At 40.8% G+C, this 24,412-nt stretch overlaps 5 protein-coding genes across 6 annotated transcripts in view; 2 read left to right on the top strand and 3 right to left on the bottom strand.

Annotated features, from left to right (window-relative positions):
• The window catches only part of LOC109477208 (coiled-coil domain-containing protein 78-like), a 10,680-nt gene extending 10,170 nt beyond the window's left edge, over positions 1-510 (bottom strand). The window contains exon 1 of the mRNA XM_019778277.1: positions 370-510. The gene's annotated coding sequence lies outside the window, so the exon portion shown is untranslated. The remainder of the gene's footprint in view (positions 1-369) is intronic.
• A 56-nt stretch (positions 511-566) lies between these two features.
• On the top strand, positions 567-3,553 carry LOC109477213 (probable ubiquitin carboxyl-terminal hydrolase 4). The gene is given in 3 exon segments (XM_019778283.1): positions 567-801; positions 1,248-2,737; positions 2,740-3,553. Coding segments are annotated over 3 exon segments (2,022 nt in total). The 5' UTR covers positions 567-685; the 3' UTR covers positions 3,156-3,553.
• Positions 3,554-6,709: 3,156 nt separating this feature from the next.
• On the bottom strand, positions 6,710-12,791 carry LOC109477242 (kelch-like protein 12). The gene is made up of 12 exons (XM_019778323.1): positions 12,683-12,791; positions 11,693-12,001; positions 11,305-11,458; positions 10,876-11,093; positions 10,365-10,514; positions 10,021-10,135; positions 9,782-9,888; positions 9,333-9,537; positions 9,063-9,170; positions 8,797-8,946; positions 8,312-8,498; positions 6,710-7,913 (listed from the first exon to the last, which is right to left on the bottom strand). The coding sequence occupies exons 2-12, from the start codon at positions 11,942-11,944 to the stop codon at positions 7,787-7,789; spliced, it is 1,773 nt and encodes a 590-aa protein (XP_019633882.1). The 5' UTR covers positions 11,945-12,001; positions 12,683-12,791; the 3' UTR covers positions 6,710-7,786.
• Positions 12,792-13,223: 432 nt separating this feature from the next.
• LOC109477234 (mitochondrial inner membrane protease subunit 2-like) overlaps positions 13,224-24,412 on the top strand; it is a 50,225-nt gene continuing 39,036 nt past the window's right edge. The window contains exons 1-2 of the mRNA XM_019778315.1: positions 13,224-13,357; positions 13,568-13,671. Coding sequence (XP_019633874.1) covers positions 13,235-13,357; positions 13,568-13,671 — 227 coding nt within the window. The 5' untranslated portion in view covers positions 13,224-13,234. The remainder of the gene's footprint in view (positions 13,358-13,567; positions 13,672-24,412) is intronic.
• The window catches only part of LOC109477210 (leucine-rich repeat neuronal protein 1-like), a 37,665-nt gene continuing 28,605 nt past the window's right edge, over positions 15,353-24,412 (bottom strand). For both annotated transcript variants that reach the window (XM_019778280.1, XM_019778279.1), the window contains exons 2-4: positions 18,786-19,579; positions 17,848-18,555; positions 15,353-17,475 (exon numbers count right to left, since the gene is read on the bottom strand). In XM_019778280.1, coding sequence (XP_019633839.1) covers positions 16,864-17,475; positions 17,848-18,555; positions 18,786-19,550 — 2,085 coding nt within the window. In that variant the 5' untranslated portion in view covers positions 19,551-19,579 and the 3' untranslated portion in view covers positions 15,353-16,863. The remainder of the gene's footprint in view (positions 17,476-17,847; positions 18,556-18,785; positions 19,580-24,412) is intronic.

Raw genomic sequence — 24,412 nt, 5'->3', positions numbered from 1 at the left:
ACATAGATGAGAACACTTAAGTTTAAGGTTTTATTAGTTAGGATGACGTTATCTATTATCCATAATATGTTAACACTAGCATTGATGGCATCATGAATACTGATCTAACACTTTTAGACTGATAATAAAGACGCACATTAATATGATTTATTGTTCTGGACCTCTACTTACTGTTCTGATCATGTATGACTTAAAGCATCTTCAAGATTACACTTCAGAAAGTTCAATGTATACAGAACATTGAGCATTCTTTTTTGTTGAAAGTGTGCACACTGTAGATAAAGACAATCAAAACAGAGATTTGTAATTAAAATTTCACATGTTTCCCACTCACTGAAGACAACCAAACCCTTTAGAAGGTTAGTTTACCTTGTGTGGTTACGACTCAACCCAGAAATCGCCACAGATCACCAGTAATTCGGCAGAACGAGCACCATTTCCACCGAAAATGCTCCTGTCAAAAATGTAAACGTTTCCATCCCGACGGCAAATATGTCGTGAACTTTAACCTTCGTTCTCGTTCCCAGACCACTGTGTACGAGATTAGTTCACTGCGCCTGTGCAATAACCTTTGACCGACTTCAACGGTTTTGAAAAAAAATTTCAGGTTCGGAGAGGTCATGTTTTCTTGCTGTAAAGACGATTTGGAAGAAATAGCGGATACCTGGAGAGTCTGTTACAAGCCATGGATGTCCTGAGTGTTGCACAAAGCGTTTGGAGCGCTCTGTGTTGTTTTACGTTGGAGTTAGCAGTGTTTGTGATCGTCGATACGTTTACAAAGTACCAACTCAAATACGCCAGGTGAGTTCGTACAGCAGTACTTAGTGTCAACGGCTCCATGTGGGTCATATATATATATATATATATAATAAATTTTGGTACTCTGTTGTAATTTCGTAAGCCTCATAAGCCGTTTATACCGAAAAATAATATTTCATCATCTTCAATACTGCTCATTCCTCTAAGCAGTTTATGATTTTTCCCAAGTTATGACCCGCCCACCTCTGTCAGAAGTAATAGTGCAAATTAGAAATGAGAAAAACTGACATGCAGCCAATCCCTCGTTGGTGAAACTGCTAGTTTTTATGGACAGCTGGGGTTGGTGTACATGTATTTTATAACTTAGATATTACCATTATAAACATTACTGTGGTTATACCATCTAACCCATAATAATATCTCCTAGATTCAGTGTAAAAGTTTTGTTAAAATATTTAGTTAATCTTTTTTTTGTACCATTCATGCAGCACTGAGGAGGAGAAGACCCGAATATGGACAGTTGAGGGAGGCTTGCTGACGGTGATCACCCTCCTGTTGCTGCTGTGGTCACATGTCCCATACACCCTCCTCCTGCTCACAGCCTCCATACTCGTCTTCATCCTCTTCCCTCATCACTGGCTTCATACAGCCAAACAGTCCCTACAGGAGGGCTCTGACAGAGTACAGCAAGTTCTCAGGAGTCTGAGACAAACAACAGACGTGCCATCTATAAGGAGAAGGTCAACCTCATCATCTATCACAAATGAAGAAGATGTGTCTGTCATGTCTTCGCTTTATGCTCCAACCAGAAGGACCAAGAGTTCCTTGTCAAATGCAAGACAGATACACACTACTAAGTCTCTGCCTAGCACAAATGTACGACAATTAAGTTCAGATTCCCAGACACAAAGTGACAAGACACTTCTCAGGAAGCCGAAAAAGCTTGATACTGTTGGTTTGAGTCCAGGCAGGAAGCTGAGTTCAGGGTTAGGAGTTCCCCCCAGGACTAATAATAGGATATCATCAAGTGATACAGGTCTGGATATTGGTACAAACTTCAGAAATCCTGTTACCTACTCCCCATCAAAGTATGGGCTAAGAGCAAGACCCTCACCTGTGAAAAAGACAGTTTTGGACATTCAGTTACCTCCAGGTCTCCAGAATGGAGGGCAAAACATATGCTTCATGAACTCTATCTTGCAGTGTTTAGCACACAACCCCATATTGGTAGAGGGCCTCCAGATGGCAATGGAGCAACCAACGGTCAACCAATCAGGAAGCAGCTTACTGCTGACTTTTGTTGAGCTTGCTGCAGACTGTCAGAGGCACAGAGACAAGGACGGTTTGGTTATTGATCCTACGGCTTTTAGAAGTGTTGTAGCTGGGAGGAAGCCTGAGCTGATTGTAAGGCCAGAATGGAGCCACATTCAACCACAGCAGGATGCTGCTGAGTTTCTGACATGGCTCCTCGATGCATTGAGTGCAGAGGTTAGACATGGAAAGACTAGCCTGCCCTTAACACCACCTTACTCACCGATAGGGAGTCCAAAGGAGAGAGTTGGCATCAGAACCAGCAGCCCCTGTGCTGATGACTCCTTAAACCTGAAGTATGGGAAGTTAACTGCCAGAAAGTTGTATGATCTGGAAGATGAGTGTGTGACCCTCATCAACCGTGCAAATTCTCTGAAACCGCAAACATACGCAGAGCCACTGAAAACATTGTCTGAAGTTGCTTGGTACAAACATTGCCATCAGAACAACACTGTTGTGGACACATCATTCACTGGTCAGCTGGTAGAAGCCAGACACTGTCTGCTGTGTGGCAAGCTGTCCCTAAGTATGGAGGTGTTCAGTGTGCTGCCTGTTCACATTCCAGAACAGAACTCAATGGCCATCGACTTGGAGACTTGCATAGGGAACCTTGCTAATGTTGAAAACTTGCAGAAGGAGAGTGGCTTCCGTTGTACCTGTGGAGGTGCAGGGACTCAGAACAAGACCTACAGACGACAGCTCAGCGTAGGTGTCTCCTGCGCTACCTTCCAGAGTGCCTGATCATCCAGCTGCAAAGGTTCAACTATGCCACTAAGACACAAGTGCCTGTGAATATTCCCCTCCACAATCTCAATCTCAACAGCCTACATGTAGATAGCTTGTTGCCAGACCCAGACCAGGGGTCACCTGATGACTGTGTGTACAGTTTATATGCAGTCTGCATGCATCTTGGCACCACTCGTGACTGTGGGCACTATGTGGCATATGCACTGTTGGGAGATGGACTGTGGTACAAGTTTGATGATGAAGTCGTTAGGCCTGTGAACAGCATGCAGAATGAGCTACGGTCTGCCATTGTAGAAAGAAATGCTTATATTTTGTTCTATAGGAAGTCTACCAGATAAAGAACATGTTAATCTACTAGTATGTAGGACAGGAACAAATGTTTGCCACTAGTTCATCATTACAGGTTGAACAAAAACTGCTGTTGGAATATCTGTGAACAGGCAGAAGTACACTTAAGAATTAGAAAGAATGTATGAAGATGAATTTCTACATTAAGTGCCATTTTTCTGTTGTGGAAGGATACAAATGCCCAAAGCATTGTTGATAGAAGTTGACTTTCAGACTTGTTTCTGGTAGTGTTTCAGTATGTGTCATTGAAAGAAGCCAAAGAGTTGATCTGTACAAGTGTTCATGCTTAGACTGAGTTGTTATTTCCATGTGAAATGCTGTTTATTATTGGTCAAAACAAATATATTGTCTATAGGATTAGGACTGTTATACTAGTAGCAGTCTGGCCACTATCAGCTGAATCTAAGACAGCAGCCTTTTACAACACTTTGAATACTGCCTTGGACAAGCACTTCCCACAAAAACGCACTAAAGTACATAATAATGACAAACCGTGGATCTCTACAGTAGTCAAATCCCTAATACTGAAGAGACAGGAAGCACACAGATATGGCCATAGGCACCTGTACAAGTTCCTTCGTAATAAGATTGCCCGTCTTATTTCTACCTCTAAGAAAAACTACTATGCTGACCACATAGAACATCTTAAGAAAACCAAACCAGCACAGTGGCACAAAACGATCAGACATTTGGCAAACTGGTCCAGACCGAGTTCAACAATCCATGTACCTGGATTCGAACCGACTAATACATCAGGAGCAGCTCAAGCAATAAACAGTCACTTAGCAGCCATTTGTCAAGCCCTTCCCCCACTTGACTACTCTAGACTCCCTGCATACTTACCAGCCCTACCCCCACCCCAAATCAACCCATGGGACATGTATCAACGACTACAACGTGTTAAAGTATCTAAGGCCCCTGGCCCTGACCTTATCCCACCCAAATTAATCAAAGAGTTCGCATACGAACTCTCCACCCCCCTAACTGATATACTAAACACTTCATTGAGAGAGGGCAGGGTCCCTGAAGTGTGGCGTGATGCCACAGTAATCCCAGTGCCTAAGGAATACCCAGCGGACTTGAACAAGATCCGGCCAATCTCACTGACCGCACAGTTTGCCAAGATCTGTGAGGGTTTTATCAGCACATGGATTTTTTCGGACATCTTCCCAAACGTAGACATAAAGCAGTTTGGTAACATGAAGCGTTGCTCAACGACTCATTGTCTTATAGACCTCCTAAATTTCTTCTATGAGGGAGCTGAGAGGAAAAGCACTGTTGGCACATTAATACTAACTGACTTTTTGAAAGCATTCGATAGAGTCTGTCACACCACTGCCATTAACAAACTTATATCCATGGGCACAAGACCCTCACTGATCCCCTGGCTCTGTAGTTTTGTGTCAAACAGAAGGCAGCGTGTTAGGTATCAGGACTCTATATCGAGCTGGGAAACACTAACGTGTGGAGTGGCCCAAGGTACTCTACTGGGCCCACTGGTGTTCCTCGCCATGATCAATGACGCAAAACCTATACTAATAATCCACACTGGAAGTATGTCGATGACATGAACCTGGGAGAAGTTAGAAATGTGTCAACCCCAACTAAACTTCAGACTGACCTTGACTCATTGGACACCTGGGCCAAACGAACTCCATGTTACTTAACCCCAAAAAATGTAAAGCAATGTATTTCTGCTTCATGAGAACCCCCCCAGTAATGCAGCCACTGACTCTCGGAGGTCAACCACTTAGCATAGTTACACAAGCAAAGTTACTTGGTTTGCACATACGCTCTGACTTACGGTGGTCTGATCAAGTTGACGCCATGGTGTCCAAGGGCAGTAGAAGGTTATACTTATTAAGTAGGCTGCGTCGAGCTGGCCTCCCAAGCTCTGACCTTGTCACAGTGTATTGTGGGTATATTCGACCAATAGTTGAATATGCCACGCCCTGTTGGAATGCGGGTATCACAAAAAAACAATCTGACAGCATAGAAAGAATCCAGAAAAGGGCATGCAGAATCATGCTGGGTAGAAGCTATCACTCGTATTCCGAGGCCCTGTCAACTCTTGACCTCCAACGTCTGTCTGAGCGCAGACTTATCCTGTGCCGGGCCTTTGCCCTTTCAGCTACTAGGTCTAGGCACGCCCCTTGGCTACCTGCAGACAGTAACCACCCACACAACATGCAGCTTAGGCAAACACGGCGATACAAACCACCCAAAGGGACACAAAGATATCTACGTAGCCCGGTTCCCTCAATGTTGCACATATTGAACACCTTGGACTTATAGTAAATTATTTTTATTAATAGCTGTATATGTTGTAATAGTGTTTTATCTTAATATGTTTGTTGTAATCGTTTTTAGCTATATCATGTAATTTTGTAACCGTTCTTGTAACGCCGTAACTTTAACTCAAAAGTGCAATAATCTAGTGCAATAAAAAGTGCAATAATCTAGTGCAATATTTGATGCTTATGCTTAAGTTATGTTAAGTTATGTACACGTTAAATATATTCTACCTGTGTATGCCATTGTAAAAGCTGCCCAATTCAGCCTGCGGGCTGCAATTAGCAACTTATATGTATGCTGTATGTATGTTCCTTTCAAATAAACCAGTCTATATCTGGGCACAATATTTGAGTAAGACCATCATGCAAAACTAACCAAATCTTCAACATATTTCATTATTTGTCTATGACAGATAGGTTAAACTTAGTTCTAGTGTAGAATTATTTTCAGTTGACTGAAAATTTTGGTTTTCTCATGTCATTCATTCTGCATGATGTAAAAATGCAAATCTGTAGTTCAATAAAACAATTATATGATGTTAATGTTACACAAATACCACATTCTTGGGAGAAATTTACTTTAATATACAGTTAAATATAGACTTATTTCACATCATGTTGTGTATATCACATTCATGTAGTATTACATACTCATTGTATTCCATACATGGCTCTGGAGTGTTGATTCAATAAATATTACCAGACTGGATTTGTCCACTTTTGGGGCATGGAACAAAAAGAGAAACAAAATTCTTTCACCTCCTTAAATATCTTATGAAACACTGGCATAAGGTAAATTCCCAAATACTAGTACTCTGACTTTGAGCATACTTCCTTCATCTGTCTTTTAGTACATTACTACTTTTGAGCAAAAAAAAGGTCTTAAGGCCACACCAATTTAATTTCTTGGTTAACGGATTTTTCTAGAAAAATAATGGAGCGGGCGGGCGAAAAAAAATTAAAATAAAAACAGGCCTAGGCATCCTATTATGGCCCAAAATGGTACGATAGGAGCCATGAAGTCAGCACACCAGGCTGGTTCAAAATTTAAACAATGAATTTTGAACTTTTAATGGTAGCACTGCATTGATAGATGGAATAGGTAGTAAGAAAAGGACTGTTTTCAACTGTTCAGGGCAAAATATGAGCATTTTGCAGTTGATTCTGAATTTTTATTTTTATTTGCAAATCAGAAAAAAATGAAGAGGCGAATCCGTTAACCAAGAAATTAAATTGGTGTGGCCTAAGCTTATACATAATTACACAGGTATCAAGGAAATTTTGACTTACATTTCATTTACAAACAGCAATAGATGTGAGTATATGTACCTCCGCGTTAATACAAGACTAGTACATGTACTAGTATATACATCGGGCAGGCAAGATGCACCAATCACTATGATGCTTAGTTAATTAAGTCACATGTATTCAGGAAACCACCATGCCACCCAGGTAAAGCTACTTGAAACAAGTAATGTTTGACAAAAATAACCATTGCACTCATAGCTCACATGTCATTATTTGATTACAATATGTGCATAGGTAGGATATGACTAATCTAATAGCATATTGAGTATATTTTGGATAATGTAGAATCATACAGAATCTTTTGGAGGGTTGCAGGAGTAAGATATCAGAGCTTTTAACAGTTTTATTTTGAATTTTATCTGACAGAATAGAATCTTTTACTGGACATGTCCAGCCAACAATTTTCCCATTGCTTAATAGACATTTCAGATTTAGAAAATAGTTTTTGGAGCTACACACTTAAGTAATAATTCAAGCACAGTTGCAAGCAGCATCTACAATTTAATACTTTCTTGGCACATTTTGGATACTACATTTATACTGATCATGACCCACTGACAGGTAATTCTTAGTTTTAGTGTACTCTTTACTACACAAATAAGTATGTGTATCTGGAGATGCAATAGAGCTTTCCATATACAAAGTTAAGTAGAGGAGATGGTCATGTTAAACCACTGTAAAACTGACACTGAAAACAATAAAATGAGCAGTGTACTATTAAAAATAGAATAAATATGCCATGGCAGGCAGTACGTTAAAGGCAAAATAAATAAAATACCAGTAGCAATCTTTTCATTTTCACCCAAAATAGGCTGGGCAATCCATGGTAAAACTCAATGAACAGAAATGAATTATAGGTCCAACCTATAGATAAAGCATGAGGTCAAATATCTTGTAGGATAAAGGGTAAGGTCCAGACCATCTCTGCTGAACTTTACTAATGGAACAGCCCAAAGTTGCAGTTATAATACTTGAATTCAAAATACTTGTCTTGCTGCTACATGTACCCCTGTTGCTGGTTACACCTCTGACACCACAGCTATGCCCACATCACATCTCTGTGTGGCCATGTTGGACACCACCTCCCAGCTGTCAGTGATGGTGTCATATGCCTCGATGCTGCTCTGTAGTGACTGGCCATCATATCTGTGGGCAAAAATGTGTAGATTAATTTGTTTTGAATCATTGCCTCAATGAGTGTTCTAGCAGCCTGAATTTTTTTCTGTCACTGGGTACTCAATTTCACTTGAACAACTTGAACAGTTTGAAATCTTGACCCTCTGAAACACTATTTCCTGCATTTTTAGGGGAAAATTTTGCTGATATATCTTTAGTATCTATGATTTTTGTCTGTCAAAGATGACAGATTGAACAAAATTTTTGACTGTCATGAGCACGAAATGCCATCAAATTATAGAGAGACGGACGCTGGCTCAAACCCTCCATATTAGAAACACATAAAATTTTGGTCCAGGCTGGTACTATTGTTCTTGAGGGATCTGACCTCTACAGACTGTCAAGAGAATCAAAAAGTCACAACTAACCCTGCTATAGCATACAGTCTCCCCTGCAGTACTGTGGCTCCCACGTAGCAGCGCGCTGACACCATGTTGGCTGCCCGTGTCCACTGGTTGGTCCGCACGTTGAAACACTCCACAGAGTTTAGGTGGGTGCTGCCGTCAAACCCTCCCACCACATAGATGGTGTCATTTATCAGCCCAACACCTGCACCTGCAAGTAGTACAACAGAGCATTTCAAGAGTCTAACTCACAACTGTCTGAGAAATCTTACAAGATATGACTGAAAAGCTGCAACAGCAAACTACATGTACTTTCAACATTTACTAGGTTTAAACGTTGTAACATATGTAGCTGATAAACATGTGTAGCTGATATACTTTTCAGTTAGATACCTGTAAGGAGGGGTGAAAACCAAAGAAACTTCAGGTGTCTTCAATCAAATCAAGGATGTTTTGCATTTCAGTCGTTCTGAAAGAGTTTAACATGCATTCAAAGAAAGAAGCCATACCTGATCTTTTAGTGACCATGGAGGGTAGCGTTGTCCACTGCCCACTGTTGGGGTCATATCTCTCCACTGACCGGAGAATGTGCAGCCCATCGTACCCCCCTATACAGTAGATGGACCCATTGGCTGCAATAAGACCTGCCCCTTCACGGCCTGTGGTCAACAAGTTCCTGTTAGACTACCACAAACAAAGATGAGCTTAATACTGTTTTCATGAAAATAAGAAAAGAGTACTAGCTGGTGATGTTGGAATGCTCTTAGCCCCTCACCATTCTCCATGTCCCCTAACACTGTCCATCTGTCTATCTGAGGATCGTATCTCTCCATACTGCTGTGTCGGTACGAACCATCAAAACCTCCTGCCACGTAGATGTGGTCTGAAACAAAAAAGTACATGTATGTCATCACAGCCTGATTCAGCAGCAGCTCCCTAACCCACATGCATAGCTTTTTGGATGATTATCGTTTCATTAAGTCAATCAACCTTTGTTGGTATAAACAACATGCAACACTTGTTTTTCAATAGTATATGAACTTACCCCCCATCACACATGCTGAGGCCAGCCCCCTCCTGTGTGTCATAGAAGAGATGTTTCTCCATGTCTCATTCTTATGCCGACTGAACATGTGGTAGTCCAGACACTCCACTGTACTGAGTCTGGAGCGTCCGTCGTAGCCACCAATCACGTACACACGGTCGTTCAGCGAGCAGGACGCCACGTACCGTCTCTTCTTGGTTATGGCCTGACCAGAAGAGTAGCACTTTGTTACAAAACATAACTTCACTGGGATATTTGGAATTCTACCTTTTCTACGGAAATAATTGATCGATTGATGATGAGGACATGGAATCACTTGAATCAAAACACACTGCATATACGCTATAAAGGATATACATGTATGTGTATACATGGAGGTCAAAGTAGATAATGGAAACAAATCAGAATATGTTCAACAGGGTAAATGTACAAAAGGACTTCATACTGACAGGAAGAAACTCCCACTCTTCAGTTTTAGGGTTGTATTTTTCCACTGTGTCCACAGGAGACTGTTGACTGCCAAAGCCTCCAATCACCAACATCACTTCACTGGCACCTGCAGGACAAAAGTTAACGACATGCAGAATCAAGATATATGTAGGTCAACAGAGTTCTGCTTTCACTACCACAAAATCAGACATATGGCTACAGGCAATGACAGCCTGTGTGACTGTCACGTTACCCTGACCTGTTCTGGGTTTGGTCTGTGGTCCCTGCATCTCAGCTCGCAGCTCTGGTCTCAGGTGGAACCTCTTGGCTACGTCCACCAGATCCCGACACTCCAGGCTTCTTTTGATCAGCATCTAAACAGAACAACAATACATGTACTTTATCTATGAAAAAAACAACAGTGTTTTAGACATAACCCAAAATCATAGCTATCAACAGTAACTTTACACAATTATCAATTCAATCCAAAAGTTTAAATTCATCCACTCTGTAGACATGTCCTCATTTCTGTGAAAAACATTGTACATTCCTGTAACATTCTTAGGGTGTGGGTTTTATGAACACGCGAGATAAAAAATGTACCTCCTTGTCCACCACATCAGTGATGTATCTGGGTGTGAGGAGGGGCAGTCTGACAGACTCTAACAGCTCCGGGAGGTACGGCTTTCTGCCCTCCAGTCTGTGCTTCACCCACTGCATCAGGGCCTCAAACACTGGCTCTTCTGATGGCACCTGGCAGTAGGATAGGGAGAGAGAACCTCTGAGACAGAACACTTGTAAAATGTAGTGAAAGATGCTTGCTGCTTTTGTAATCTATTACAATTATTGAAATGTGCAACAACTTATGCTGTTTCTACAATGCTTGAAGTGGACAGATACCCTGACTACTTGTACAGCCCAGTATATGCTCACAAGTTTGCATCAAGATAGCCTGCACGTTTACATTCTATGTACTGTATAACGTTACAGCATGCCCAACAAATCATTAGACTGTCTAATTGTGAACAACTAATCACTAATGTCTGGACTAATGTGTGGGGAGATCTAAGAAAACATTTGTCTATTCTGTTGCAAGTGTCAAGTTGATTTGTACCTGAATCTCATCACACTTGAGTAGTTTTTCCACATCATCCTTCTCCAGCAGGAGGAACTCTTCATGCTGCACCACGTCTGAGAAGTGCCGGTGGGTGTGCACCTCTGCCGCCCGGCGCAGGGACTGACAGGTGTGCGCGTCGGCAAAGCTCATGATGCCCAGGGAGTTGGAGGGATCTAACTGGCTCTCCAGAAAGTCACAGCAAGCTTCCTTCACACCTGGAGAACAGATGATAGAACCATCAAGCACAACATAACCAACTGGAGAAAATCCAATTTCATGCCTTCAGAAATTGGTAGAAACTACACAGTACAATATCCCCATCCCTCTATCCCCATCCGTCTATCCCCATCCATCTATCCCCATACCTATATCCCCATCCCTTTATCCCTATCCCTCTATCCCTATGTAGCTGTGGTTTTACAGTACCTTTCAGTTGTAAGAGACAGGCAGCAGGCAGGAGATCCTGTACATTCTCCACAGTCACATTCACGGTCTCTGTGTACACGAAGTCCAGCAGGATCTCCATCACACGTGGAGACAGGCCCTGCAGCTCCACTGATGACTGGCTTTTTTCTGACATCTTGGGAGGAATTCAAGCGCATACAAAATCAATCTCTCAGCTTCAAATACCACATGTTTGAGTCAAAGCTGGCCGGTGAGATAAACCAATCTGCAAATTCAGACTAATCTATGGAAATTGTCATTTACTCCTTTTGAGTGTTCAAAAGCAACATAGGCACCTTAATAAAGAGTTGTCCCTTGACTTCTATCCACATCTAATGCCTTGAAATGGCAAAAAAAAGAAGATACGTACCTCATTTGTAAACATGGCACAGAAATAATCGCTTGCGGCTGCGAGCACGATCCGATGTGCCGGGAACTCCTGTCCCTTCACCACTAACATGATGTCACACAGGGTTTCCTTCTTACGCAGGGCGTTCATCTGTACCAGGAGTGACTTAGCGTAGCTCTCGCTGGGCAGGATGTTCTTGATGTTGACCGTGGTGGTTGAGTCGGGGGCGGGGATGTCTTCTGCAGTTGATGTTGTAGCTGCAGCTGCTGCCATGTTGGAGGGTGTTTTGTAGAGACTTCCTTCCTACTCTAAATGTTGGCAAACAGTTGACTGTATTGGAAATAATGGTTCTGGTAACAAGAGAGAGAATCTTTCAAAGTTTCCTGTTAAACACTGTGACGAATCAACACTAGTCACCATAAACAACAAGGTAACGTTACAGATTTCCAAAACACTGTTTCCTTCAATAAAGATCTTACACCTACATGAAATATTTAGTGCTTTTGTAAATTTTTGTTCATTAATTAATTAATAAGGCTGTAACGTTAACTAGCATTATCTATGTTAAATGATGGTGACAGGTCTTCTTTACCAAAATGATACCTGTCTGCCTGTCAGTGTCACAATTGGTATGTCAATGATTATTTTCAAGGGTATTCCAACATTTTTCATTGTATAATATATTGCACTGGTAATACCACTCACAAACGTTTTACCATCTCATCGTATTTCAAACAAAAACTTGTCATATCACAGTTATCACGGCTACCTCTTCATCAAACCTCGATAGGTCAACAAAAAATGGTGGATCAGTTGTGGCATCTCCCAATACTCTGGAGATTCCCCTGATCATGAACATGACATCATACAAACACGCCCCTCTTTCGAAACTTTGATTGAAAACAGAGGATCAACCGATGTTGACAACATATTCTTTTGAAAATAACGTTATAAACAGACCACATTTTATGACAAACGTCACCAAAATGTATTGATGGAACATATGATTACCTTTAAGAGCCTTCAGAGGTAAAACTTTCCGACGCACAGGAGAAAATACTGCATTATTTACCTGACGTCAATATCCGCAAAATGGCGTCAGCTGAGGGTCAGAGGTTAGAGCAAGTGATATGGAATCCTCCAGAGTAGGGGTGAAGCTTAATAAATAATTATTGAAAGACGTTATTGAAAATACAAGATTTCTACTTTTAAACCAATAGCTGCTTTTTGCCGTTAGATCTATCATAATTTATTTGATAATACTGTAAAGTATACATCGTATAAAACCTTCAAAAACTCCTAATACCTTTTTCAGATGGTTTCGCCCAAGTTGCTATTCATCTTTACCCTCTGACCTTCAGCTGACACAACAGATCAGCTCAGTTTCCCACGTTCCTAAATATCCTGATCAATACATATTTAGCTTGTAATAATCCGAGGATTTCTGCTTCATACTATGTAGTATTGTCTGTGGGATTCTTGGGCCTAAGTACCCTTTTGTATTTTAAGACGTTTACTAAGTTTATAACGACTTCCTTGAGTCTTGAAGAGGTTACCTTGAAGATGCAGGCCGCTCGGAGGTATTTCAAGTCGTTTGCCAGCGGGTTTGTCGTGGCCGTGCCGGTAACAGTCACCTTTCTGGACTATGTAGGATACGTGGCCAGGGTGGAGGGAGCATCTATGCAGGTAACATTTGATACTGATAGTATCTAAAAACCTTATATGGTTACACCGTTAATTAATGAAAACTGTTACTTTAATATCGATCTCAGTTAACTTAAATTCAATATAGATCAGGAAAATCTTTAAATACACTAGAAAAACGCCACATTCATATAAACACAGGACGCCTTATTGAGACTTAATTTCTAATGGCATTTTTTTCTCTATCATTAGCCTTTCCTGAACCCAGAAGACAGAAGTTTCAATGATGTTGTGCTTCTAAATCGATGGAGTGTTCGAAACTTCAAGGTCAACAGAGGAGATGTTGTGTCATTAGCGTAAGTATATCATTATCAATGTTGTTCTTGTCTGAAGTTCCATTTATCATCTATTCTATCGCTAGACATGGCAGGATCCTGTTGATGTGCAACTTAATGGAATTTTTTGATGTGTGCTATATAGTATATTGACGTGATAACTCTTATGATAAGTTATGTTGGAAGAGAATTTTGTATTAGATCAGCTTCTCTTGTCAAGATGTAGTTCTCTGCCCAATGATATTACTGCTGTCAAGGAGGATGCAGTTTGTTGTGATATTGGTAGGTGGCGTCCTTGTACCATCTCTTCAGCCCTGTTCTTGACTGACTGATAAAATGAACACTTACATATTAACTACATGTATGTATAAACTGGTGTCAATTTTCATCACTTTCTTCTGCAGGCTGTTTGGTGTACTAGTAGATATGGGTAGTACTAGGTATTGTATTAGCTTTCACCTATGCCAGTTGCTGTTCCTTTTTTTTCAATATTTTACTATTCAGAGGATTCAGGAACATAAAATTTCTATTTTACTTCTCCATTGTACTTGAGCACTGCAGCAATCTTTCAAGTACCATAGCTGTTGTCAATAGAAACCTTGAAACCTGAATGATAAATGATATGGTGAACATTTTGACTTTCCGGTCAATGCACACCTTGTCAATACATGTGATGGGTATTGTCCTTGGTGCTGATAAGATATTTGTTGCTGTCATTCTTCAGATCTACAAGGTGATGAATCAAAGAAAATTTGCCTCTTCCCCTCTATTGTGCTTCTGGATCAATAAATATGATTGATGTTGCCCTTGGTACTGAATAGCTCTCTTTTGGGAGCGTCTGAGTCAGTAATATTTTTCATCCTATACCTTTCTTTCCCAGTTTCTTGCTGTCTAATCATGACTCCTACTGCTAATTACTGTACACCACCTGGTGCCAGGTAGCTGTTTACATGTCTTCGGCTGTCACTGGAGGTCCTGAATGCCATCTCAGACCTTTTGCAAAATGCCATCTCAAATTGCCTTGAGGTACATTCAGCTGTCAAGTTCGTTGTAACTCATCCAAAAGTAGCATGCAATTTTGTATGTTCAAGTTTTAAGAATCAAAACCACAGCTTCAATACATTGCTTTTCATTAGTTACTGGGTTACATGCGTATATTATATGATAATCGAAAGACATATGTTTTAAAATGCCTTTATTTCAAGACAAATCTATGAACTGAAATGTCAGCACATGTTGTCTTTCCTTTCCTTTAACATTAATATATTTGAACATGTACACTATATCTGTACAATATGCATCATTCTATTCAAAGACATGTACGGTATACAACGTAGCTGTCACCAAAACCTGATTCTGTTATTGAAGGAAATAAACGTTTTCTTTTAAAAATAGCCATTTTCTATTTAAAATTGGTGATGTAGACAGTGTAGTTTTTGCCTAAAACTATATATAGTCTTCTTTCAGACTTATTCACCTGATAGCCTTGTTAACAGATTTTGTTACAGCCAACAGTGAGAATCAACACAGATTTTTATATTAGTTATAACTGTATACTACAGTATAGTTCATAGTCAGACTAATATTAACAATTGTCAAAACTAAATTGAACTGGGTATTGTTTATACCAATCTAAGAAACAGAAACAATTTACTTTATACACAACTTGTACATTAAATATATATTGTAATACATATCCGTGACTGTTATAATCAATGTAACATTACTGCACAGAATAAGCTAGAGCTGACAAACAAAGTTACAAACATAGTCACTACAGTAGTGCCGGGTACATCAATCTCATAGCATGAGCAGTAGCAATCATTCTGATGTCTATGAACTCAAACACCATTTAAAGCTTTTCAGTTTTTGATTAAAATTCTTTGACATTTTGTGATGCTTTGCACAATGAAAATATATGGAAAATGCATTCATCAAGGTAGTTTCCTTCCTTAAACTGAAATGTAATCTAGCGGTAAGTAGAGTCAACCTTTTCCACCTTCCACTCAAATACAGCACTTACAAGTCCCTCTTTCCCATACAAAATTTCATTTTTAATTTCATAGGCTCTGTTCTGTGTTTTAAAGCCAAAATCTTTTGAAATGGCTTAAGAATGTAAACTTACAGTGCTTTCCTACAGGGCTGTCTCTCTCGTGCCCCTCTCTGCTGAACGTTACTCGTGGTGTGCATACAGACACTTAACACGCCACAAAAGATACCGGCTCATTTTTCAAAAGTCCAGGTATCTAGACAATTTGTCAGCACAGTATGTGATGCATGGGACCTGTCATGGCCTGATGACAGGAAGCTTTATTAGTATTCAGTTAGCAATAACTTGTAGGTGTGGAACACACTTAAGTCTTGCATACTACATCGATTTTGAACAAATGGAAAATAAGGAACATCATCAAATATTAAACAGCCATATGTTCTGGTGCCAGGACTCAGTCAGGAGTTTTATATGTGGAAGAAAAATTATTCAATCATATGCAGTAAAATCCATTTTCAAATACACACAATCCTGAAAATCATCCAACATTCAAAAGTTTCTTAGTAATACATGTTTTGTGCCATTTATTTAAACTTTGGAATATGTACATCAAGATTGGAGGGGACCGAAATAAGGCTTCTTGATGAAAAATGGATATACATTGTACATCTGTCAAGGGCATGTGTGTAATGACAAAATTTTTGTTGGCCCACTTTTAATTCTAACAATTTTAAGGCCTCATCATTTACTTGTTTATTGTTGATTGGTGGTGCATGATTTGCTATCACCACTTAATATGTTCTCGCAGAAACAAGTACATGTAATGTGGTGGTACTAGAATCAAGAATAGGAGATAGTGCAGTCGGGTCATCATCAGTTATTTCACAAGGTAGCAGAGCAGGCCTTGTATCTTTATCAGGAATACGAATGGTCCAAGAAGAATCAAAGGTAGCTGTTGTCAGAAAATTACAGCATTTTTTCCTTCAACTATTTTCCTTCCACTGACCAACATGTCCGTATACTTTTCATCTGTTGCATTGTCTTGAATTTTGTTCTGTCTTGAGTGAATTTTATTTAAAACGTCCTGACCAAATTTTCTTTATTTCTGGAAAGCTTCCCTATTGAAGGTCTATCCCTAAAGGATCTCTGTAGAAAGGCATATACATAGACTATTTTCCAAAAGAATAAGCTATAATATACACATTATCTCATCCCTCCCGCTATCATGCATCCACACTGTTGTCTCTGCCCCATAATGACGTGGTGATGGGGCTGTAGAGGTCTGTCAGGGGGATGGAGGTGATGTCGTGGATGTAGTGGTGCATCTCTGCGCGGTGGTAGTGTCGCACGCGGTACTTCCTCATGCCGTACGACACCAGAGCCAGCAGCAGCCCCACCGTTACCATGCCGCCCATCACCATGGCGATGATGAGGCCGACCTGGCTGGGCGGCGACATCGCCTGTTTGGTCGTGGCCGTGATGCAGGTTCCCTGGTGGTGGGTGTGGAAGTCGGCCACGGTCAGACAGACCTTGTAGTTGGTGGAGGGGACCAGGTTGGTGAGGTTGTAGTGCTGCACCTCGGGCGGGATGAGGGCGCGGTACGTGACGTGTACACCGCCGACCATCATCATGGCGGTGTACTGCAGCAGGTAGGCCTGCACGCGCTGCACGTACGGAGACTGCCAGCTCAGGTGGATGGAGTGGGTGGTGATGTTGGAGGCTGACAGGTGGAACAGCGTGTTTGGGCTGGCGCTCACGTTCAACAACATCGTACGGCTGTCTCCGTCATAACCGTCGTTGATTGCCACACACGTGTAGTGGCCGGTGTCATGAACCTACATGTGCAGATAGATAATTGTATAAGAGTGTATTCTGCTGTATGAGGCATTAACAGGTTAGCTCTTACCATTATAGTTAATGATAGCCTTTAGCTACTTAGGCAGTCTTGACTACATTGTATTACAATGTAGTCAAGACTGCCTAAGTACCATGTATGTATCTCACTTTCTTTTTATCGGCTTAATTAAATTAAGCCAATAAAAAGAAAGTGAGATACATACATGGTAGGTAAAAGGAGAACAGTGCTGTTCTGTTTCTTTTGTATATAAGAAGTCTTTAATTCAATGTTGTACAATAATGGAAAGATATAAGAAGTCCTCTGATGATGAGACCTCTAGTAACAAAATAGAATACAATCTCAGTCTCACCTGCACTTTTGACATCTCCAGAGTCCCCTCTTGTGTGAGCTTGATCCGTGGTGAGGTGTTTCTGCTTGTGAAGCGGTCTCCATTAGGGAGTACCCAGTAGATGTTCGGCTGAGGTTCCCCCATAGCTCTACAGTCCAGGGTTAGGTGTGCATTTTGCTTCACAGTGAGGTATGAAGGGAAGGTGGGCTGGATGATTGGCATACATCTTCTCATCATCAGATCTGGAATCAGGCTCCCTAAGTCCATTCCATGGTACTCTGGCGGTGAGTTGCAGATCAGGTTTTTTCTGTCCAGGTAGCTGATGTCGGTGACGTTGATGCCAACCCAGCGCATGAGGCAGTCACAGCGGAGAGGGTTGCCCTCTAGTCTGACTTGTTTCAGGCTGGGCAGGCTGTGCACGATGTCTTCATACAGCGCTGTCAGGGCGTTGTTGTTCAGGAGAAGGATTTCCAGGTTGTGGAGACCTCTGAAGGAGTCCTGATGTAGGTATGATAACATGGGGTTGTGTGAGAGCTCTAAACGCCGCAGGTTAGGCAGGTTTTGAAAGGCCCCGTTGTCGACAATGGTCAGCTTGGGCATGTGGTTGAGCTGCAGCTGGACCAGCTGCGGCAGCTTGATGATCTGGTGGGAGGTGATCTTTACGATGGGATTGTAGTCCAGTTCCAGGAACTGTAGGCTCGGCACTTTTTGTATAGCTGCTGATGGCATCTGGAAATGTTAAAAATCATAAGCCAAATCAGCTATGTCTATGAAAGATTTGATAAGTTGAAATTATACCCTTTTTAAAGTTTTAACCAAAGCATGTCATTAAAAATTTTCTCTTGTGGATATTCTGTAAAATATTACATATAATGCCAAAGTTTATGTGAGCAACAAGCAATAAGAGTAAGTTTTTTATCCCTTTACAATGTACAGGAACTTTATTTTTAGGACCTGACCTTCATGAATCTGTTGTTCTGCAAGTGAAGACTGCGCAGGTTCTGCAGTCCATGGAACACCCCGGGTGACAGATCGACCATCCCTGCACCTGACAGGATCAGGTGTTCCAGGTTGTAGAGAGGCTGGAAGTTGCCGTCCTCCAGCATCGTGATGGGGTTGTCTCCAACGTGGAGGATCTTGAGCCGCGGGACCTCCTCCAGCCACCCTCTCCCTACAGACGTCAGGTTGTTGCCGTTGAGGTTGAGCTGCTGCAGGGCCTGGAGGCCCATGAAGGCCAGGTCATCCAGCGAGGTGATCTGGTTGTAGTCCAGGTGAAGTTCCCTCAGGTTACTCAGCGGTAGGAAGTCCTGACTCTTCACACCGGAGATCCAGTTCTGCTGCAGCTGCAGTTTCCCCAGCTGCTTCAGGCCAGTGAACCAGTTCTGGTCGATGTCAGAGATGTCGTTCTGAGACAGATCCAGCTCGGTCAGGTTCTCCAGAGGACTGAGGCTGTCTCCCAGGCTGGCTATGTTGTTGACCTGCAGCAGGAGGACCTCTGTGTCCAGAGGCAAGCCTGGCGGGACGGCTGTGAGCTTTTGGTTGCTGCAGTCCACTGTCTTAGCATTGATGTAGTGAGAGGAGTCGGTGAGCCTTTCTCGCAGTTCACATGCACAGGATGGGAGAGGACAGGTGGTGTTCCAAGGCTTGCCAGAAATGTGGGGTAGAGAGCAAAACAGGAGGAGGGCAGCAAGGTGCAGAGTCTGGAGAGTCCCCATCTCCATCATTGTCTGTATGGCTGATGACCAAGCCTTACCTGCATGAACAGAAGAAATTTATTTTTTAAAGGTAGCAGATGTCAAAATGTGTGTGGAGCAGTTGCTACAATAAAATAAACAAATGGTAGATGGTAGAATTTTGTTCACAGTAATTTAGTTAAGATTTGATATTAGGAAACAGTTTCACTTCACTTGTACTGAAATACAGGTACAGTTGGACAACAACTTATCAAACTACTACACTAAGTAGCTCCCCTGTGTGTTCTATGTGCTTTTTGTCTGGCTAATTGACTTCACATAGGGGCAAGTCAATGTAATTCTTGAATCTGTTTCACTCTTTTTTGAATCTTGGGTCAGATTTAGAAGCATCTGTTTCAGCCCATGAAGATTTCAATGTCAATGTCTCCTTTTACTTTTAGTATTCACATTAGGATTTTATATGGCATAGCACATTCACCTCCACCCTTTGAAACTCTGGAGAGGAATCGTAAATGATACCAATATTACATGCTGAGCTCTCCTAATGAGAACATCACAGGAGACCCTGCTAACCCTGTGCCTCAGACAGAGACATGCCCTGGCCTGCTGTAAACTCCCAGGGAAACCAATCAGACGCAAATGGTAATGGAGGCGGCAGCCCAAACCAGCCTACGGCGTCATTACTGCCTGTACAGCATAGAATCAATAACTTAGGGTTCCTATATATTGACAACGCAGTTACATTGATTTCAGAGCCCTAGGAGCATGTGGGGCAGTAAATATGATCAGAGCTGATTGTGTCATTAGAATTACTTTACATTTCCCAGTATCTCATGTGAGTTGGCTGATAGTTCAGATCCAGGAGGTATCACATAATTTATACAACCATCTGTCCTGAGTCATATCACATGGACAAGTTTCTGCACATTATTAGCTTTGGATATAAAGTTGCACATGTGGAAGTCATTTTAGATTATAACAATTGGTGCGTCCTTAAAAGATTGGTCATGTCATGCCAAATGATGATCACATACTACTTTTTTTGTCATAAACTGCCACATGAGAAGTACAAAATGTAATTGCAAACTATCAACAACTGAAGGTCAGATCAGTTTGGTTCAAGGGGAAAGTAATAAGTTTGCAGCAGACCTGGGCATGTCCTGTGTGCTGATGACGTACATCAATAAGCCCCACAGGCTAAAGGTTATTGTGGCAGATATCACTGCCAGTCTGTCTGATTGCAGGGAAAGACCTGAACCTGGCCAGTGGCCACCCTCTAATTAGAGTTTAAAGATTATCTGCTGGAGGAACAGCAGATTGTCGTAAGTTTGTGAGATCAAAGATCAGAGTCTTGCTACAATATGACTACTAGTACTACTATTGCTGTAAGTTAATCCTTCATTTTTCCAGATTTGGCACAGCATTCTTTGGGAAACATTCATTCATAAACTTTGTGACAAAATTTCCTATAGATTTGCAAACAAGAAACATAAAATTCTTAATTGTGTTAATGTGGTTTTAAATGATTATCAAACTAAATGATTGTAAACTTTTAATGTTTAATGCATTGTCTTGTATTGTTGTATTGCCATTAACTGCTGCCATTGTATGATTTTCTTGTCATCTGATGTAAATGAACCATTCATTTATATAGACTGGTTTATTTCGAAAGGAACATACATACAACATACATATAAGTTGCATACAACATACATTTATTCATATATTAGGTAGTACAGGTAGACATCTGCAAGTACTAAAAGCCATAAATTCCCTTCCACCTGATGTGTTTAAGGTGGGAAGGATAGTGACCTGAATTAAATGCATTTCTTTAGAAAGGCTTTGCAGCTTCACAAACTCTCCCCTTAAACACTTGAAATGACATGCCCTTTCCCTTAATCTCCACCCATCTAGATAAGCATGACCTGAAAGTATATCTCATTATTTTATCATATAAGCTTAACTAGTAAGCAAACTTATAGCACATGGACAAATATGGCACCATGCTTAATTGCAGACCATTTAGTGAATGACTTACTTGACTCTTGGTGACGCCTTTTCCATTTCATCAGAATGATCTGAATGCTGACGGTCAGTAAGGCTAGCTTTGTAAATCAATCCTCAGTTTGTAGAATCCAAGTAAAGCACAACTAAGTCTCTTAAGTCCAAGAGGTTTACACATAAACCTTGGCACCAAAGTGGCAGCAAAGCGTAATTACAATCGACACAATTTGGTAGATTTATGCAGGAGGGTTTGCTGAGTGCGCAGGCCACGGCAGTCTGTGTGCCAGCAACACCATTAGTTCACTGTAAATGATTTCCTTATCAAGATGGGCAGTCCAATTTCTCCCACTGAACTTGGCAATCTGTGTGTGTCATCTCTGGATTGATTCCAGTTTGGTGAATGGTGGACAAACGACATGTTACTCTGACTAATGAATTATGGGTCAGCCACATTTAATCGTTTCTTGAGATAGACATCATGGAATGTGGTATTTTTAGCCTCCGAAAGAGATGTTTGTCTTTTCCATTAAAACTGTGGAGTGCTTTAATTTGTTGACCTATAAGGGTGTGATGGTAGAAAATGTCCCTATTAACATGTTTACATATAGTAGATGACACAACCACATAATTATGTGGTGAGCAGCTTATACTGAGTGTAAACTTACTGCACTGTTCAAGCCTTAAATATGTTCAGTTACCGTGCAATGAATTATATAAGGATGTAGGCCTGCTAGAGCCATGGCAATTGGATTACTATACTGTGCTTCTCAACTTTGCCATTTCTACATTGTGCTTCCAATTCAGCAGAAAAAAGATAATTTCCCCATTTCTCTTCCCTCCATGCATAAAAGTTGTATAAAATACAATTAAAACTTTTGGCCATCCTCTTCGCAAGTTATTGTGGAAACCTGACCCCCTTGCAAAGGCCATGTCATATCAGAGGTAATTGTACGGCAACCTTTTGACAAGGTGTGGCTGGCTTGGGTGAAGATGATAGACCTTGCACTTGCCTGTATGGCAACATGGTATGGCGTACATGCATATAGTGCGAGAATCAATAGATTGAAACATACTGTTACCAGTTGAATGTTACATTGGGAGTTTTCATCCATTCAGCTAGCGTAGTGCCAAAATGCAAAATCAAGACAACTGCAGAAGTGTCCAGTTTCATACACAATTGTACCCTAAATTTTCATATTAGAATCCAGAAAGGAACTTGGTGAAAAATCATTATTCTGGTATGCCTTAATTGGCGTGAGCCTTCGTAATATAAGAATCTTTGAGAAATATAATTGTGACAAGTGTATTTCCTAGCACTGCTACCTTCTTCAATGTCACTTTCCAATTTTCCTAGGACCATTTGCTTTATTCCAAATCGATATGACGGGTTCCAAGCCTGTTTTGTTCTGACAAGCCAATCTCTGCTGATGGATTGCTTGATCTTTTATCTCGTTACAATATCTTAACCTGCAAACCAGATAATAAGCCAGGATTTAACAAACATCCAGTAACAACTAGTGACCTATGAAAATAGAAGATGACATTAATGTTGTGGGTTGTGAAGAATTACTCTAGAATGATACTTATCTTTGTAACCAGCCCTAATCTTAACAGCACAGCAGCACTCCTGGCTACAAGGTCATTTCCACGGATTTAGGTAAAGTTGAGGATTGAGGGATGGTTACAAAACAACGTTGTTTCCAAAAAGACTACATGTATGTACAGAGTACATATAACTGTAAGTTACGAAAAATTACCAGACTGAAAATGAAGTCCAAAATCACATGTCTTGATTTACATGATATTATACATTATATGACTGCTAAAGGTTTGAGATGCATCTACATAATCAAATATAAATTAAGTATAAACTTTATCTTGACTGTTTAAAAGACTGTTACTGTATTGATTTTACATAATATATTATGAGGCATACAGATTGGTGATGAAGATTTATTTCAGAATAAATTAGATTCATAGAATCATTCCTAATGATATTTTAAACCTACTGGTACAGTAGTAAATCTCTATTCAAGGCTTGAGATTGTTTTCATTACATGTACTTTTCGAATCACTACAATTGTAATATGTTATGATACATGTAACAACGCTCAAAATGATACATTGCTGGTGTTTTCTCTGTGGCCTAACACAAGATACATCAAAGTAGGATTTCTCCGAACACTCATGTTGAGGAATAGACAGGTTTTAAGTGAGGCTCATGTGTAGAGCTGTTCTGTAGAGTGACATATTGAGATGTTTTAACCTGGCATTTCTGTTGTCTACTGATAAGGCCCATAGAGCCCAATTTAGAGTAAATAGAGGATACCGGTTGTTTCTGTGATGACATGCTAGCTCAAGCAGGAATTCAAGGCCATTCTCAGCTTCCCAATGATCTGAAAGTTGCAAGTGCATAGGAGCGATAAAACTTCTTCGTTATTGTAGCATCAATTTTCTCTTTGTGATGTAAAGAAACTGTCAACTCAATAATGAGAGCCATAGTTTAAAAGATGGCCTAAAGTACTTGAAACATTTATACATGTAATAATTGGTAAGGACTTCTGAGAGCTTTATTCTGAAGACATCTAAAACTTTTAAATCCTTGGATTTCTTCACTATGTAGGTGTAAGAAAAATTCTAAAAACGTTTCCTTGATCATCCAAGTGCCACAGGCTGATTGAGACCACCAGTACCAATCAGCTCTGACACGGGAGCGTTAATGGATTTAGGACTCTTGCCCAAGAGAGATCCTCCAAGTGGAGCCAAACAACACACAGAAACCGGCAATAAATCAATGCTGGTAATTCAATCTTCTTAGCATTGACGGCCAAGTCACCCTAACAAAAGTACTCTTACCCCTTTGAGAATTCCTAACTTTGGCAGAGTAA

Source organism: Branchiostoma belcheri, unplaced genomic scaffold (genome assembly GCF_001625305.1).
Source record: "Branchiostoma belcheri isolate BF01 breed outbred unplaced genomic scaffold, Haploidv18h27 scaffold4, whole genome shotgun sequence".
Taxonomy (NCBI): Eukaryota; Metazoa; Chordata; class Leptocardii; order Amphioxiformes; family Branchiostomatidae; genus Branchiostoma; species Branchiostoma belcheri.
This window is presented reverse-complemented; position numbering and strand designations above follow the sequence as displayed.

What these genes read in the sequence shown, in the direction of transcription:
- LOC109477242 (XM_019778323.1), bottom strand. Translation starts at nt 11,944, where the DNA reads ATGGCAGCAGCTGCAGCTACAACATCAACTGCAGAAGACATCCCCGCC. An exon ending in ACAGACCAAACCCAGAACAG is followed by an intron (nt 9,889 to 10,020) that starts GTCAGGGTAACG and finishes TTTGTCCTGCAG; the next exon opens with GTGCCAGTGAAGTGATGTTG. An exon ending in GTTAGGGGACATGGAGAATG is followed by an intron (nt 8,947 to 9,062) that starts GTGAGGGGCTAA and finishes TGTTGACCACAG; the next exon opens with GCCGTGAAGGGGCAGGTCTT.